This window comes from Gavialis gangeticus, unplaced genomic scaffold (assembly GCF_001723915.1).
Source record: "Gavialis gangeticus isolate Ggan-Ray unplaced genomic scaffold, GavGan_comp1, whole genome shotgun sequence".
In the NCBI taxonomy this organism is placed as follows: Eukaryota; Metazoa; Chordata; order Crocodylia; family Gavialidae; genus Gavialis; species Gavialis gangeticus.
In genome coordinates this window covers 70,795,401-70,813,802 of record NW_017728994.1, presented here as the reverse complement: position 1 = coordinate 70,813,802, position 18,402 = coordinate 70,795,401, and the positions used below count along the sequence as shown (strand labels likewise).

The window sequence follows — 18,402 nt, the reverse complement described above, 5'->3', positions numbered from 1 at the left end:
GAAAAACTCTCATTAGGAGGGTGGTAAAAGACTGGAATGGGTTACATAGAGAGGTGGAGGAATCTCCATCCTGGGAGGTTTTTAAGGCTCAAAAGCTGTGGCTGGAATGATCTAGTTGGGGATGGTCCTGCTTTGAGCAGGGATTTGGGACTAGATGACCTTCTGAGGTCCCTTCCAACCCTAATTTTCTATGATTTTCCATGATTCTATACATCTCTATAGTGCAAACCGGTGTTGTAAAGAGCTCTCTAAGCCAGCTCTGTGCACATCTGGTTGGGAATTCTAAGCAGTCTACCTATATTAGCTTGTGCCAGCCATGCATTGCAGCAGGACTATTTAGTCTGGGCATAGTACAATGTTAATGCAGCCATGCCACTTTCATTTATGGAGCTAGCATGTGTCCTACCTAGGCTATCTGCAGAGCACTGCCTTGAGCCATAAAGACATTTCCTTAGGTCACAGAGAGGTATTACTGTATTACATTTGTAGTGCTAAATACCACTTCATAGTACTACAAAAGGATACGCTCAGCACTACAGGGTTAATGCAGTTTTGCAGGTATCACTGATATCATTCCCAGGGGACTGGAAGTTTGGTGATTCTACCTCTGTGACTTGGTCAAAAATTAACTGCAGCTTCTGGGGATGGGGGACCCAGTTTCACTCCTAGATGCACGTTTCCATGGCTACAGAGTGAGTCTGAGTACACAGTCCCAGCTGGCTCAGCACTGAAAAATTCAGCTGGCCTAGAATGTCCCCTGCTGCATCAAAGGTATTAATGAAATGCATGTTTTAAATAGCTGATATCAAATGCTCAACAGAAAAGGTTAAATAGAGGCCCTGGCTCCAAGGGTCCTCCTTCCAGTTGACTAGAGAAACTGCAGAGAGATGTAGTTAGTCATGTTAGCGTGAAGTCAAGTAGAAGGCAGGAAACGGTATCCATATGTTCATAAAGGTGGCATGGATTAAGCAGTCTCTTTTGTCTTGGTGAAGACTATTAGCTGAACTAGCTTCAGAGGACACTGGGTACAGTTAAACCTCTGTGAGATTCTATTATTTATAGAGTATCTGTTGAAGGAAGGCTGACATCCAGGATTAAATCTTACAGGATTAATTTTGAAAACATGAGCTTTGTCCATTCAAAAGCTGGTGACACTGTGGTCTTAATATCATAGGGTATAGGGTGTGAAAAGAGAGAGCACCCAATCTGCTTCAGAGGAAGAATAAGATGACCAAGATATAAATAAATGTTTTATTTGAAGAGAAAACTTGGTGAAGTCTTGGCTGGAGGTTGTGCAACTGTTTTGGAGATATTTGTTCAAGTTCACATGTAGTAGGGTTAAAGTGCTGTTTTAACCTTGACGGTCCAGGACATGTATGAGAGGCAAGGGCTTTTTTGTGATGCGTTTTACTGGACCAACTACAGAGTTAGTCCAATAGAACAGTGGTTTTCAACCTTTTTCTCATCTGCAGACCCCTTTATTATAGAGTAAAAAAAATAAAAATCAAATATAACAGTGCATAACTGAATTTCAAAAGGAAAAAAAAACTACTCCGAATAGCATTTATTCCATAACCTATTTTTCTCCTAATCGTTCCCTATTTTTAAAAGTTTCCAAGCTACTACACTATTTAATATGTTCAGCAGACAGGGATTTTAGTTTTCTGCTTAAACAGAAAATGTTACAATACTCCAATTCTACTTCCAAATGCTTATGAAAATGAAAAAATTTACTTTAAGAAGATTTTTTGAATGGTTCCCGCTGTACACTGTAGGTTACCTGCAGCAGTATGGCAAAGGAGTCATTCCATGTATTATGCATCAGTCTTTGTATGATCTAAATATAATGGCTAGCAGTTGAGATACTGACTATGCTATCATACCAAATTAAACTTTATTACCATTCTGGGCTGAGGAATCAGCTATTTTTATCTCAACATGACATGGTCAAATAACATTATAGAAATTGATGTTTTCCCCTAAGAAATAAAAAGTAAAACATTAGAAAAAAAAATGAACCCCCCCACATCAATTAAGTAGACCTAAAAAACTGAAACATAACCGTGAATTAGTGCAGTCAATCATGTTCCGTGAAAATAATACCACATCATTTCATAGGAAAATTGAAAATCCTAAATTTAGATTTTAACAGCATTAATTTAGTCGGTACTATTTTTTCATAAGCAAGTACTTCAAGCTAATGGAAAGCACCAAACTGAATGGAACCACTAGAAACTGAAGGCTTTTTATTCATAGGGTAAGCTAAACCTAACATTTTCACCACATTGCCCCATCTGTAAGTGCATTTGTCCTGTTCTGTAATGGCTTCTCCAGACAGTAGTTCCAGTTTGCTTTACAGTTTGAGACTGATCAAAAAAAATTATTAAGTTCTCATTTTTTGATCTCTCTTCTTTCATTTATACAGAAAGGGCCTATGGAAGTTGCTGTCCTAGCCCAAGGAGCCTGTAATTCCAAAAGTTCAAAGAGTGAAAGGCAAGGTGAAGGGGTCTAACAATGTAAGTGAAATGGTTAAGGAAGTAATTAGTCACATTCAACAATATAGTTTGTATCTGTTGTATATATTCACACTTGAACATGCACACACACAAATAAAAGCATTCTTCTTAAAAATCACACAGCACCAACAAGAAGCTAGATGAAAACCTGTTTACTAGGAACTAGAGATTTCCTAATTTATTTTTACTCATGTATATCAACAGATTCTAACATACAGGGAAAAAGTTATTGCTGAGATGGTGATGAATTCAAATTAGTGACTAAGGGGTGAAATATTCCATCCCTTCTCTCTTATCCACCTCCCCCCCCCACACCCTGGTCTATCTAGTTTCATACATGAGAAGCAATATTTACATTTTCTTTATCCTTGCACCTTTTCTATAAAGTTATGTTATTTACCTTCTGCAAGACATTAAATAGTTTCTAGAAATGTTTTAAATATAAATATTCTAAATTTGTACAAGACAGAGGTAGTTTACAAAGCTGTCTTTTGACAGATGCACCCCTTAATTTCAGAAAAAGAATTTGTTTCTATTAATCTAGTGGCTACCAGCAGGCATTGGGGGAGTCCCTGTTCCCCCGAGCACTGCCAGGAGTGACTAGAAATAACGGTCACAAGCTGGCAGAGGGTAGATTCAGACTAGACATCAGGAGGCGCTACTGCACTGTCAGGGCGGCTAGGATCTGGAACCTACTTCCAAGAGAAGTGGTGCTGGCTCCTGCCCTGGGGGTCTTTAAGAGGAGGCTGGATCAACACCTTGCTGGGGTCATTTGACCCCCGTACTCTTTCTTGCCATGGCAGGGGGTCGGACTTGATGATCTGCTCAGGTCCCTTCCGACCCTACCAACTATGAAACTATGAATCGCTTTTCAAAAAGTTTCTTACTGTCCATCACAGTTTTAATTGAACTAGTAATGTGGAAATTATATATATAATATGTATTTATATAATCTAACTAATCAAGATAAAACCTAGATATATTCTATGTGCATTTTCTGGGAGTACTTTCTTATTTTAAATGTACTAATGTTATCCTCAATGTGATCCTCTACTGGGGTAAACTGTAACCATGAACACTATGAAAATTCATTTTTAATATAGTTATTAAGGGCAATGACACAGTGCTGACATGAAGTTACTCTCTTGGGATCAAATTATTTTCTTCTGTATAACTTGAAACTCCTAAAATCCAATCTGCTGTGAAAGCTTGCAGGGGAAAAGAACGGGAAAAAAAGAAAAAAAAAAAAAATCAATATAACTTTTGCAGACCAAACTAGTTTTTGTTCAGCAATAGTTTTATGGCCTTCAGAGGATTTTTGAATTTTATAACTTCAGTTTCTGCTATCTGTAAAACTGAATCCTCTAGAAATTTAAATTATTCCCTTTATAATAAGGGGAATTGAATATAAAAAAAAACAAACCAATCGTGGTTTTGCCCATGGTGAAAACATTTCTAGTCTCATTGGTAGATTTTTATCATAAAAATAGCAGCACATAGTCTTACAAAAAAGACTGGAATGTGGTTTCCTGATTTTCTTGAAAAGTATTTTTGGTACATGTAAATGTAGCTCTTCACATGGGAAGGATGGTGCTATATTTAAGGCATAGGGCTACGAGAACTGGGTTATCATGGTTCACCATAGATTCTCTGTGTAATCTCTCAGTTAATCCATTTAAAGTATGTTTCTGCTATGAACAGAAACCATAAGTATGGTATTGCAGAGTTTCACCATGTATCATAACCTATCTATTTTGTAAAGCAGAGAGTGAACAAGGCAAGGGCTTCAAGTCATCTCTAGCTTTATTTACTGTGCCTGTTGTATATAATATTTTTATTAACTATCACCTACATGTATTTGAAGATACATTAAGTGATCACATAATTCAACCGTTAACACATATATACAAAGGACAGATTCATACCTTAGTATTTGATTTCTTTGTGCTTAAATTATTAATATTTAAATGCAGTTTGCATGGAATTTCATATTAAATCTGAATTAAAAAGTAGGAAAAAATTAGAACTATATTCATAGTAGTATCAGCTAACACTAAGATATTTACCCATTTGAAAGGTAAAATATTTGTATCTTTAAAGGGTAAAAATAGCCTATGTGATAAAAAAATGAGTTAATAATGTTAGTTACTTGTGGGATTACCAAATGACAAACTATGTCAGATTCAAAAAGATGAACTTTAGCTCATGTTCCAAGTCAGTCTAAATGCCACTGAAATGTATACACTAGGGTGAGCAGTTTGATGCCTGGATTTTGTCAAAAGTGACAGCAGACCACCTTCGTATGCCACTTGGCCCCTGCACAATTTGCATTAGACAGTTTTACCTGCCATGCTATCAGGTCCTTTAGTTTTTCAATCTTTTCATGGTCTTCTGGGTGCTCATGCATGTATTTTTCAGTAAAAAAAGCCTAACAAAGACAGAAAAGTACCAGTTACTTCAGTCACTTCTGAAAATCAGTCAACATTTGATACCTATGAAAATACTTAGTTAAGGCAAAGGTAAAGAAATCAAAGCAACAGATTTTGCTATAAAGTATTATTTTACAAATACACAATTAAAGGTGAGGAAGGACAGGTACACTGATTTAACACTGATTAATACAAAGGCATTTATGTCTTGAAAGCAACAAAGTAGAGGAAGGAAGATTATCCCATGAAGGTTAATAACAAACCCTTTATCACACACCAGTGGCATTGCTGAAGAGCTCTACTGAGCCCTCCTCATCTATAACACCCCTACACATCAAAGCCCAGGGGTCTGAGAGTCCTGTGTAGGCAAGCTACGCTGGAGGTATTGAAGGACCACAGAAGTTACTCTGTGAAAAGGATACTGAAAGTACATTTCTTTTATTTATCCTATGAGAATCTGCAGTATGTAAATCAGCTCATATCAATAAGGCGTTCATGCAATTTTTATATTTTCAACATTTTTAATTGTCCTCTGTACATGTTTATCGGATAACAGCTACATGAAGTGAAGTAGCTCAGTTCATTTAGCTACATTTGGAAAGGACTAATACCTTACAATAAGGCTGTTTCATGAAATCAATCCATATAAGTGTAGAGATATAACGACAGGAGCCACTAGAATCAGGTCATCTACCTACATGTGTAATGTAGGCCATAGTATTTCACACAGTAACATCCACCTTGATGCAAACGTGTTCCAGGTGAATGACAGCATCTGTTTTAAAAGCTATCAAATCTGACCAAATTGTTTCAAAAGAAATAGAATCCTTCATATCCCTTGGTAACCTGTCTCAACCTCACTACTAAACAAACCTTACAGTTGTTTCTTCAACCCACAAAATTCTTTAAAAAATATTAACCCATTATAATACACTGCTAAACACATGGGGCATTTTAGCTCTTCAAAATTCTCTGTCTCTCCCCTGCTCTCTCTCTCACATGTGCGCGCGCACACACACACACACACACACACTTTTACATGATGAAATTCTACAACTAAAGAGATGGATAAACATGGCAGCTAATTTTGACTGTACCTTTTCATAGTTTGTGAAGCCTCCCATGACTGCAGGATCCACAATTCCATTAAGTAACATAGAGAGAGGGTTAATAGGTAGATTTGGATCACTTAAATGCTGTTGAACCATATTATTGATCCTATCATTTGTCAACTGCATGGTTTCTATTGCATTCTCCAGTGGACTGATTTCTACCTAAAAGAACAGTATGAAACAAATGTTCATCAGGAGCAAATTCCATTGTGATTTAGCGTGTGTAATTTTGGAAATGATTTAACAGCTGACAAATTAGTCAAAGGGTTTTGTGTACAAATCAAGAGGAGTCTGGTGAAGATTCAGAGCACTGAAAAACACTACCATAGTGATGAATTATTTTAAATACTAATTAACTTAATTTTACTGTAGGTTGGTTTATATTTGCATTGGTACAGCATTATTATTACTGCCTATGGCTCTCAAAGATCAAGTAAGTTTAAAGTGCTGGAATTGCCTTGCACAGATTCTCTGAACTTCTTGTTAGATACTGGGGAAAGTTACGGACAAGGAAACTGCTGCAGAAAGGCAGCTCTTCATGAGTACAGAAGAAAACCCTTTTAATGTAATAGTAAGAACACAGATAGTTTCTTAATCCGAGTTGTCAGGGATTTCTCGATATTCTACTCTTACAAAGTTGAGCCACTAAAGAAAAAAGGTATTTCTGTCTGGCCTTTGCAGTAACTCTTGTGGTATCCTCTTAGGAAATAGAAGTTGTATTGTAAACAATCACATTCTCACATTTATTTCAGGAGGTAGTACTGTGTTCTTCCTATTTTAGGAAATAGAGGGCAAAAGCTAACCTAAAGTTTATATAACCCGAAGTTGTCATTATTTAAACCAAAAACCCTCAGACTCTTTAACAGTGAATCAATTCTGAATAAAGTGAGTGCAATGTGAGCAGCCTCACCCTCATTCGAATCATATGGGCCCTCTACTGCTCCATGAGAAAAGATAATACTATATTTTCTCACTCACAACACCCTCTTTCCCCCAAAACCTGGTGCTGGAAATTGGTGCACATGATATATGCAAGAAAATATGGTAAGAGAAGTTTCTTGTTGCTTACCAAGCAAAAGTAAAAGTAAAGTCTGAGGACAGGTACCAGAACAATAAGAAGTCGCAGTCTCTTAGCTCCTGCTATTCAGTTACTTATTATAAGGGGAGAAATTTTTTTTCTTCATTTTGTTTTTCAAAAACAAGGTGAGTATTTTATTTTGGGGTATGGTGTATACAAGGAAATATGTTAAATTCAAATAACTATAACACTTGCTTATATAGAATGACAATATTTGCAAAATACTTGAAATATAGCTAAAATACATATGCTAACATCAGTTAAGAAATGGACAGAAAGGCCGCATCCAGACAGGCACGGCCAAGTGTTTCCCCAGGCACAAGTTGTGCCACTGCTACTTGTCCCTGGGGAACGCCCATGCCACATGAGCTCTGGTGTGTAGCTGGTTACTCCCGGTGGGGTAGGGGAAGCTGGGGCTAGCAATTGTGCTGGCCCCAGCAGCCTTACCTGGGGCCAGGGGGGCTTTGGGGAGCTGTAGCTGTGGTGCTTTTGCAGCTCGGAGCCTGGCTGGCAGCTGGAGCATGGCTCTAGCAGGCCAGGCTCCAGTTTTTTTGGGTGGTGTGTGCTGCCACCATGTGCGCCACACCACGTTTTTAAAGCGTGGGTTTCAAACTCTAGGCCCCCCCCCCACCGCAAGATAGCAGCGCAGGGAACACCTGCATGAACAATGTGTAACACCACAGACAGGTCTGCGGTGCCACATAGCTCACGTCCATGCTCATCTGGACACAGCCCAAGAAACCTAAATCTCTACCTACCAGCAACATTCCCTACTTTGGAATTCTTCATTTCAAGGTTGGTTGTTAAAGATATGGCTATTTATCTGAAAATGGTATGCTGGGTATGGAAAAGGAAGGTTAATTGGGGCTTGGAAGGAAAATGCACGTGTATATTTGATTACACTCTAATTTACATAAATGCTACATAAATAAAGAAGCACTCCTATCTAGCTATCAGTTGCTTAACATGCTTCTGAGAGCCACTTATAATCAAATCTCTTTAGCTGTTACTCTTACACCTGTTATCTGATTACATCAAGGCTGTTTTAATTATCATTTTAAAGAGCACGTTTTGGGCATTATTTTAAAATTCAAGGTAACATGCAAGTAGCTCTGTTGTGTCTGTCAGCTAGAGCAGACTTAACCACTTGGAATATTCCTCCATCTGACTGCTGCATTTGCAAGAACTGTACTTTGAATAGGGTGAATGAGATGACAAAAATGCCTGCATAGTTACTAAAAACTACACAGGTTACATTGTGAGAGTTAAATGCTAAATTTAGGGTGTTACACTGGCAAATAATTTGTCATGAAAATAAATTGCTACTGAAGTTTTTTAAAGAAAACTGGACAACTGTTACACTTAATACTGACTGAGGTGAAAAAGTGACTTCTTAACTTATACTCTCTTTCTCAGGAGCAGCCCTGGCTTTTTTCTTCCTCTTCCTTCTTTTTCATTTCTGTTTCTTGTGACTCTCTCCTAATTATTTTTTGAGGTCGAGTGAGCACAGTGGATCTCATATTTTAAGTCAGCCCCAGTTACTTCAAGAAAGATTGATCCCTGTTTATTACAAATTTGAACACCTGAAATTATGACTTTTTTCTAAGTACTTATATAGACCAGACCATCTTCCTATGGCAAAGAGAGATTAAGTATGTCACAGTCCTGACATATGGGTTTAGCTTAAATGCTATAATACATCATAGGTTAGTATGCCTGCTTTATTTATTCATTGACTGACTATAATTCAAAATCCAGCATCTGAATCATTGATATATCTCCAATTTTATCTTGAAAATATTCACTTTAAATCAAGCTGTATTTTTTTTGCTATGATCATTCTCATTGTTTGTTTTCCATGAATATTTTAGTTGCTAAACTTATAGTCATGAAAGCTTGCACATAAAACATACTTTAACATAAGTTTTCCATTTGTAAACATGTTTACTTGAACCAAAAACTTCATTTCAAGAGTCATGCCCATCCAGTTGCAAGAGAAATAGCCACAAAATATCTGAAAGCTGCAAGGCCTACGAGCTCAGATTTGAAATACTGAATGCTCATAACAAATTGTGGAACTAAACTTATTAGCAGAAATTATTTAGCAAATAAATTCAAACAACAAATAAATTCACAAAACTCATGTTTCATTATTTATTTAAAACAGAAAAGACCATATACATTATTTAATCTTCTGATTTGAGATAGTATTAACTCTTTACTTAAAAGCCCTGTAAAATATTTTGTAGTTCTATCAACAGTCAATGAAATGTTCAAATGGAGTTTCATCCACTGTATTTAGCAAATCATCTATGGTATTTATATCTGGACCATCTGTTATAAAAGCACAAGACTTGAAATTTGCTCCTAGATGTTTACCTGATAAGAATGTTTATGAACATGTAACACCGCTTTTGTCATAACTGCACCTAACATTATAGGTCAAAAGTAATCCTTTGCTGTCTTTAATCATTATGATTAAATTATATTTTGTATAATTTTTTAGCTATGTGGCTAATGTAATCCTTACTTACAAAAGGCTTATAGAAGAAGCTCTATGAGAAGGATTTATGCACATTTCTAAGAGATGCGTAGTGTTAAAGGGGCACACGTGCAAATCGTCTGCATACAGTGGCCTGTCAGGCGGTTTTCTTAACACATAAGTAGAAGCGATTTTCATAAGATATGCTCAACCTGGTATTTCTTTCTATGATGATTATTAGAAAAATACAAAATTAATAAAAAATTCAATGCATTTTATTCAGTTGCCTAATGCTGTCAAACATCGTATCCATATTGTTACTATAGATACCATAACTTTTCCTGAATTACTTTGGTTCATCTTAATACAACTGTCCAACAGTCACAATGGAGAAATACAAAGGTTAGATTAATAATATGTAAATTATTCTTTCCCTTTAAAAACAGGTTTCATAGGGGGGATTAAAAAACTTCAGTAACAATATTTTTATTGCTACTTAAACATTAAGAGCTGTGTAAGAATAATTTAATATTAAAAACATGTTATGTATGTCTTTCTTAATCAGAAGCAGTGTCAGCAATAGAGCTAGAAAAAGAAGATATATTTGTTGAAATTCTTTGTGGAATTATTAAGGCATACTTAACTTATTTTAAAGTAATATGGGGGGGCGGGGGACGGAGGATAAAATCAACTAATTGATCACAAATTATATTTACAAAAGGAATTCAGTGAGCACCAGTACGGTAATTTGTTTGATTTAACTTTTATTGTTCTCTTCTTGCTATCAAAATGCCCAATTCTTAATTTGAATTTTTTTTTTTTAGTATTTTAAAATACTTCTTGTTTCCTGTTCTAAATTAGCAAGTTTCTGCTTCATTTCAAGCATGTGACTAGCTCTTTTGCTATCAAAGGGACAGCTCACATGCTTCAAGATAAAAAGTGTTTAAATGCTTTGCTGAACTAGAACTCACAGGTTTGTAGGATTTACCTTTCTGAACTGATGTTAGAACAACATTACTTCTGCTACCTTCATATGGTTATTAAACAACCTTTTCTTCAGTAAATACAACAGGCAAGTCAGTCCCCAGTATGTTGATGTTGATCACAAATATTAAGCTGGAGTTATTACATAAACTGCACAAATGCAAAACACACAATAATACAGCATGAGATGTTTCTAATTAAGTAATATCAGTAAATTTTTCTTACCATGAAAACTGATTTGACTTCAAACCATCTTAAAATCCCAGGTAATTTATATGCTGTCAAATACACAGTTCTCTCAATCCACATATTCTGCAAATACAACACAGGAAGGTTAGACATAGCCTGTCAGCGGGTTTATAGTCTTTATCGTAAACCAAGATATACAACTCTGTTATCAGAAAAAAAGAAAAAGTGCAGCAGTATAAAAAATACTAAGCCAAAAAAAAAAAAAGACTGCAAATGGAATAACTGTCATATTGCAGGGTTATGTCTGCAATTTTTTAGCTAGAACGCCGAGACCAGTGAGGTATTTAATAGGGAAACATTATTTTTTTAACATTGTATAAAAGCTCCACCTGACTCTATTAAATAGTCATTTTCCAAATACTCTGCCTCTCATGTGAAAAAAACACATTGGATAAAAACAGATGACAGATTTTAGGAAAAGAGCTATCCCTTCATGAAAGCTCACAAACATAGAAGCTCCTATTCCACACTCGGAGGGAATTGCAATATAACTGAAAATACTATGCTTTTGAAGAGTAACTTGTAGAGCTTTTGCAACAGAGCAGGATCTCACAGACTGTATCTTCCAAACAGCAACAACATGCAACTGAGTTAAAATGCAACTTAAAAATTAGTTGCTCTCTTCAACGCAAACAAAGAGTAAATGTTATTTATTAGTTTTTGTAGTCATGACAAACCAAATTTCCAAATTTATTTTCTTGGGCACACTGACTTCCTGCTGCCCTCCCCCTCTTTTTTTTTTTTGAATGGTACAGATAATGCGACTCTCTTTCTCTAACTAACGTGTTAAAAAGCCCCTAATTCACTTAAAAGCTTAAGTATGTGCCCTATTCAAGCATTTTTTTAAAGATTTAGCATTATCTTATTTGTTAGTTTTAGCACTAGTATTGTGATTGCTTGTTTCTTTCTCAACCAGAACTCACTAACCGCCAAATCTGTAGAGTAGCTGACCCGCCACTTATTATACAAGGTCTGTCAAGACAGGCCAACATAACAGACAACTGAATATTCTCTATCTGTAGTAAAAGTGAGAGTTTTTGAAGCAAATCAACCCCTTCTAGCACATTAGGCTGCAACTGTGAAGCCTTGGCTGGGGTGTAAATTTGTAATTCTCTACCCAATACAAGTAAGGAGGCGGATAATGAAACAGAAGAGACAATTCCTAGTTCTCTGCTTAACAAACCAATTTCTGTTTATTTGGCACAGAGATTTCCAGGAGCCTACTATTGAGAAGAATATTAAGATCTAGGATTGCAAAGGGATACATAAGCACAAAGTATTATTATTGTTACTACTCCTGCTATACTTCAAACAATAATAGTAAATAAAAAAAGCACTCAACTTTGGCCTGCTCAAACTGATTTGGTGGACACAGGCTGTGATAAAAGAGAGTGTTTTATTGACTATGGGATGAACCATATGGTTTTGTAAAAGATTTACTGATGTAGCAAAGACTGGTTTTAAAAGAGGCCTGGCTGGAATCCCTATGGCAAGACAGCTTTCAATGAAGGATGAGTACATTGTAAAGGCCTGAAAATTTTGAGCTTTTTCTGCAAAACAGTCCAGTGTTCAACCAACTAAAACCAGACTTGTTTAATTTTCCTACTGCTATAAATGCAGAATTCATTATATGCAAATTTTTACATGTTCATGATAAATTTAGCCACATATTTCAGAATTAAAAATACCTCCCAAACACAGCAACCAACTCTCCCGTTACTCCTCCCCATCCCCCCCAAATAGCTACCCAGCATTCAAAGAAAAAGAAAAGAAATATTTTTTACTGCAAATTCATTATCTGGGTTTTTCTCTCCTTTTCGGATAGGCCGTGAATACTCAAATCGCTGGACTTCATTCACCCTATAGAAACTGAATTAAAAAGGGGGGTAAAGTATAACTACAAAGATAATTTCATTAAGCAACCTAAAAAAATATTCAGTGAAATGGCTGCTAAATCTCACCGTTAACAAGGCAAAAGAGTACCTGTCTTAAAACCGTGTGTGTGTGTGTGTGTGTGCGCGCGTGTGTGTGCGTACATGTATGGGATATTAATGTTTGATGACTGAAGACACGGGCACATGGCATGAGAGATAGATGCTGTTCTGAATACAACCAAAAACAGCTATGATATTTCATAACAACTGCTCTGTCCCTTAAGATATGCAGCTGTATGCGTTTTAAGGAACATGCAAAAAATGGAAGTATCATTGTTTTTCATAATTATCTAACATAAATTATTCACTCTGGATTTATAGATTTAAAAAATGGAAACAAATTTTACCAAAATATTTTCACCTATCATTGACATTTCCTAATTCTTGTTTTTTGGTGGGTAACATTTAAAAATAAGGAAAAGAAAAAAATAAAACTGTCATATTTTTTCTGATCAACCTTACTGAACTTTTTTTTGATGGGAATTCATTACCCTGAATCATTTCAACTTGGGAACAGACAACATTGGCATAGAATAGGGGTCAAAAATGTTTTTAGGCAGAGTGCCAGAAACACACAGCACCTCGACTTGTAAGATGCTGGTATACCGAGGTGGACAGTGGGGGAGCCATGAGGGGCCCGATCCTTGTTGCAGCAGTGCCGCCCTGGCCCCTTCCCTGCTGTGCAAGTACCAAACAAAATGCCTGTGTGCCATACTCTGGCCTCTGGCACATGTGCCATGGGTTGCCTACCTCAACAGAGAGCTTGAAAACATTATTTTAAATACACACACACACATACACATATATAATTTTTTTTTCTCTTTCCAGGTCCTGTAAAACATTCAGATCTACCATGGTTAAATGGTTCCTGCTTGGCTACTGTAGCAGGGCACTAAGGTACTTGCTACTGGTTGAGCCTGGATGATTACACAGGTGCCAGTTGCTAGGTCAACCAGAGGGAGCTAGGATCCCACACCTGCCAGCGGTCAGCTGACCGGAAGGGGCCGGGCCCGGCTCCCATTTAAAACCCAGAGCTGAGGTCAAGGAGGGAGTTCCCTGCTGTCAGCCAAGGGGGGAGGAGCTCTGCCCGAGTAAGCAAAGATGGAAGCCTGACTGCACTAAGTAACTACCGATGGGTGAGAAATGGAGCAACCCTGAAATGGCTCCAAGGAGGTTTTAGCTGGGTGACTGGAATTTATGTTCTAGACCAGGGGCTTATGTTTTGTGTTTGTTGTTTTCACCAGAGGTTTGGGTGAGGCTATTAGGGCTTGGAGGAGGCCTTATAGGGGACCCATGGCAGCGTGGGAACCCCAGCCCCAGAGAGGGGCAGCGAGGAGCACCGGAGAGGGGGCAGCAAGACAAGGCTGTGGAGAGCCCAAGCACCCAGTGAGGCACAGTGCGAGACAAGGCTGTGGAGAGCCCGAGTGCCCAGTGAGGTGCAGTGTGAGACAAGTACGAGACAAGGCTGTGGAGAGCCAGAGAGACAGTGGGAGACCAAACAACGTCAGTTACATCTGAGAGGCTTGGGGCATGGTAAAGGGGTGTTTGGAGCAACGCATAGCCCATAAGGCTAGGGTCCCCCAAAGCACCCATTACAGAACGGGGCCTGGGTACAATAGGACAACGATGTCCAAGGGGACAGAAAGGTAGCCTCCCTATTATACATATAATATCAAAGATGTGGTGGGCGAGAATTGAGGGTGCCCTTGTGGCTAACTTACCATGGTAAGGGGGTGCTAGGGGAGATCATGGCAACCCCTAGGACGCCCTCCTGTTACAGCTACAATAGCACAATATTTATCATGCCATGATGTCATAACTACTACAGAACTCTTGCTCAAAGAACTAAAGTTATATTGTGATTACTGTTTACTTGTGTTCTGATAGTACCTTTGATCCACAGCCATAGAGTAGGACTGAGTTGTGTTAGCTAGGCACATCTATTGCCACCTTGTTTTCTTTGCATAAGTATGTGTTATCTCCAATAGCTGCTTATAAAAACTTGTTTGCAAAAATCTGACACACACATACATGCACACGCTATTTTCTAAGCATACGATTTATCCAGGCTGATAAAAATGTAGATGTAACCAAAAAACTTACCTTACAATTTGTTCTGATACTGGCTTGTGAAATTTTGGTGGCAAATCAAGTTTTGGCTTTAGTGTAAAGCACTGAATATCTGAATTGGAAGGTTAAGAATTGAAATGGCACAATTTAAATTATGCAGGAGAGGAAGGCTCAATTGGCAAATGTTCATTGCTTTAAGAATTGTCTGTAACTATCTAAAAACAGGCATATGAATAGTAAATACCAATAAAACAGGCGGCAGAGAGACCTATTCAGTCTTAGCCACATTTACAAATTTTTAGTCTGATCAATTCATAAGGGTTTATGTACACAGCCATTTCCAAGGATACACTGTCCAGGGGAACTTTTAATATCATCGCCTGGTGGAGATGTTGTCTTCATTTTTTCTGCATTGGGAAACTGGGTTAGTAACCTTGCTTCAAAGTCTTCACGACGTTCATACTCCTTCCCTCGGTAAATGAACACTTTGTTCTGAAAATAAATTGTGCAGTGAAATTCATATAGTAATATTCGGAGTATGTTTACAACAACTAAGAAAAGGGATGTGAAAGCTTCTTCAAATGCTGGCTACTAAAGGTAGAAATGTATAAAATTTTCTAGTTTATAACAACATATAGTATCATTAGTTAGTTTGTATTATGGTTCCCAATCAGCAAACTACTTAAGTATGTGCTTAAATCCATTAAGCACACATTTTAAGGATGTGCTTAATTTCCATTTAAGGCGATGGGGCTTAAACACTGGATTAACTGTTTAATTGTTTTGTTAAGTAAAAGCCAATAGCAAATAATTAAAACCCAGATTCTAAAAAACAGATAAGCATATATTAAACACTTAAGTACCCTTCCTCTGTATGAGGGGTTGCTTTTTCTTTCTTCTTCCTATGCTGCTGCCTTTTTTAAGTATGGGCCAAATTCTAATCTTCATAATACTTAAGCCCCCCCAAACTGAAAAAAATCCCAATCTGCATGGAAGCATTAGCATTAGGGTGACCAAGGATTCCTAGGTTTAAAATGGGATGCATCACTGCCTCCACCAGTTCTGGCATACTTTGCTGTCTGAACTCCATGCTGCTACTGAACACATGGAGGAAAATGAATAGATGCATGGGACAGGTGTTTAAAAAAAATGACTGTCCCAACAAAAACAGGACATACAGGGTGCTTACACAAGTTACATTTTTCATGTAATGGGGTCCCTGAAAGCACCCTACAGCCCTGACACAACACACGGGCACACCTGCAGAGTGCTTTTAAAATAGCTGATCACACACAAAATTAACTCTTGTCGAATCATTTGTTAGATTAAGGCACTCTGCTTTAGAGCACCTTAGGGAACTTGTGTTCTCTCATGGGTTACCTTTTCACGCAGGGTGGGGCTGGACTGGAGAGAGTCAGCTGGTGAGGAAGGAGGAAGGGAGCAGCCAGCTGGCTTTTGCCTGGCCTGAGCTGAAGGGGTGGGGACTGGAACGGAGCTTGGTTGCCTCACAGGCCCTGTCCCCAGCTACCTTGGATGTGGTATTTGGAGGAACCAGGCTGGGTCCATGAGGCAAGGGGGCTCCGTTCCACTCCCCTACCCCGCCCAGCTCTGGCTGGGCCTTTTGAGAGTGGCAGCAGCAGCTGCCAGCTGCTTTGCCTGCTCTGATTTGGAGGGGGATGGGGGTGGAATGAACACTGTGCTGCTCCCGTCCCTCTTGCTCCCCTGGATCTGGGAGGTTGGGGGGCAGGGCTGGGGAGAGGGGCAGTTCAGCAGCCTCCAAGGATGCTGGAACACGGCCACCTGCTGGTCACAGCTGCCCCTATCTGAACAGGCAAATGTCTGCCGGGTTGGGAGGACAAGACTAACTCACAGTGCTTTATGTAGGTGTCATGTGTTCGGGTGGGGCCCTAAATGTCATGGGCACCTACTGTCCCCCTAACTAGAGCAGACTTCAGTTTAATATGTCTAAACATTACCAAGAAAAAAAAATCTGTTGGAACAAGTGTGCAAGGCATACTAGGGATTCCTTACATCTGGCTGGACAGTTCTATATAATCTATACAGATATAGAAGCTAATGATCACATCTTATCTTAACTCTAGCACAACATACTTCACACAAAGCCAAAGATATTACATCTGACTTAATATATCCAAGAAGATTGAAACATATTCATTCTATCAAATACACATGTACTAATATTTTGGTCATTGGAAAACAACAACTTTTATGTTGCTTACTGCTAAGTTAGCTGTATTTCTATATATTGATCTGTCACTAAGAATGAAGCAAATTAAAGAAACTGCATACAACTATTCTGGCTTCTGAATTGAACAGCTATACTTAATTCTAGCAACAAGCATATTACATAGGAGGGCTTAAGTTTGTAGAGTTAAACTGACCAGCATTAAAATAAATTTTGATAGAAAAATAACACCGTAATGTGAAAATACTTTATCTTATATTGATTATTTATCTCAGAAGTAACACTTGTTGAAAAAAGTAATAAACTTAATAGTAAAACAATGGCTTATGGGCAAAGTACTCTAATACGTTCTCTAATAGTCAGTTAGGTTTGGTTCTGCAATACTGCTCCTTCAAACGGCCAACAGCCAAATAATATTTATCTCTAAGCAAATAAATATGAAGACAGATGTATAAAAAATGAATAATTCAATTCAACTTGAAGAGAGAGAATACTAGGAGACGCACGTACTGAGAACTTTGTCAGCAGCATAGTTAATAGCCAAATGTTACAGTTTTTATTGCTAATATAGAAGACAAACTGACCCTTGACAAACAATTTGTGAAGCATAATAAATGTGTTGCTGCAGTAACACCAAAATTATTCAGTTGTGAAGAAGAAAATCAGTTCAATATTAATATAGCTGGTTAACTCTATTCTTAGTTTGCATTATATTCTTTTGAATATACAGATAACATAGTGCTTCAACTGGAAAATTGTGTGTTGTACTCCCTGTACATTTCCTGAATGTAAATATAGTCGAGTCTGAGGCAGAATGAGCAAACCCTCTGTCAAGTCCATTCGGTGCCTCTTGTGATCTTAATATAATCATTCTCTACACAGTTGTATTTAGCACCTCTAAATCACTGACAGATAACTCAGTCCATAGGGGGTAATGTGCACTCTATTACAGGTTTGCATACATTCACAATAAATCCCAGACATAATACCCTCTGAGAAATAATCAGTGACACATTGATATATTTTATTTTATAGTTTTGAAGATTACTGTTAATCACAACCTCTCTCGGTGGTTTTGTTCTCCAGGAATATTATAAAATGTTTATTCAATTATTTTCTGAGAAAGCAATTGAGTTTCAGGGTCTCAAATGAGCTAATGTTTCACATACATAGAACAATAAAAACAAACATTTGCAACTAAAATGTCCAAAGCCCTGGAAAATGTATGATGGGGACAATCCTGCTCTTATAAGGCATGATGCTTATTGATCTTTATAGGACCCTTTTATTTTCATTAGATTCAAACAGCTTAATTGTGTGTGTGGGGGGGGGGGGGGGGGAT

At 37.8% G+C, this 18,402-nt stretch overlaps 1 protein-coding gene across 2 annotated transcripts in view; it reads right to left on the bottom strand.

Moving 5' to 3' along the window:
• The window catches only part of DOCK1 (dedicator of cytokinesis 1), a 599,368-nt gene that overhangs the window by 85,941 nt on the left and 495,025 nt on the right, over window positions 1-18,402 (bottom strand). For both annotated transcript variants that reach the window (XM_019502991.1, XM_019502992.1), the window contains exons 41-46: window positions 15,205-15,346; window positions 14,888-14,966; window positions 12,635-12,719; window positions 10,827-10,913; window positions 6,043-6,219; window positions 4,861-4,944 (exon numbers count right to left, since the gene is read on the bottom strand). In XM_019502991.1, coding sequence (XP_019358536.1) covers window positions 4,861-4,944; window positions 6,043-6,219; window positions 10,827-10,913; window positions 12,635-12,719; window positions 14,888-14,966; window positions 15,205-15,346 — 654 coding nt within the window. The remainder of the gene's footprint in view (window positions 1-4,860; window positions 4,945-6,042; window positions 6,220-10,826; window positions 10,914-12,634; window positions 12,720-14,887; window positions 14,967-15,204; window positions 15,347-18,402) is intronic.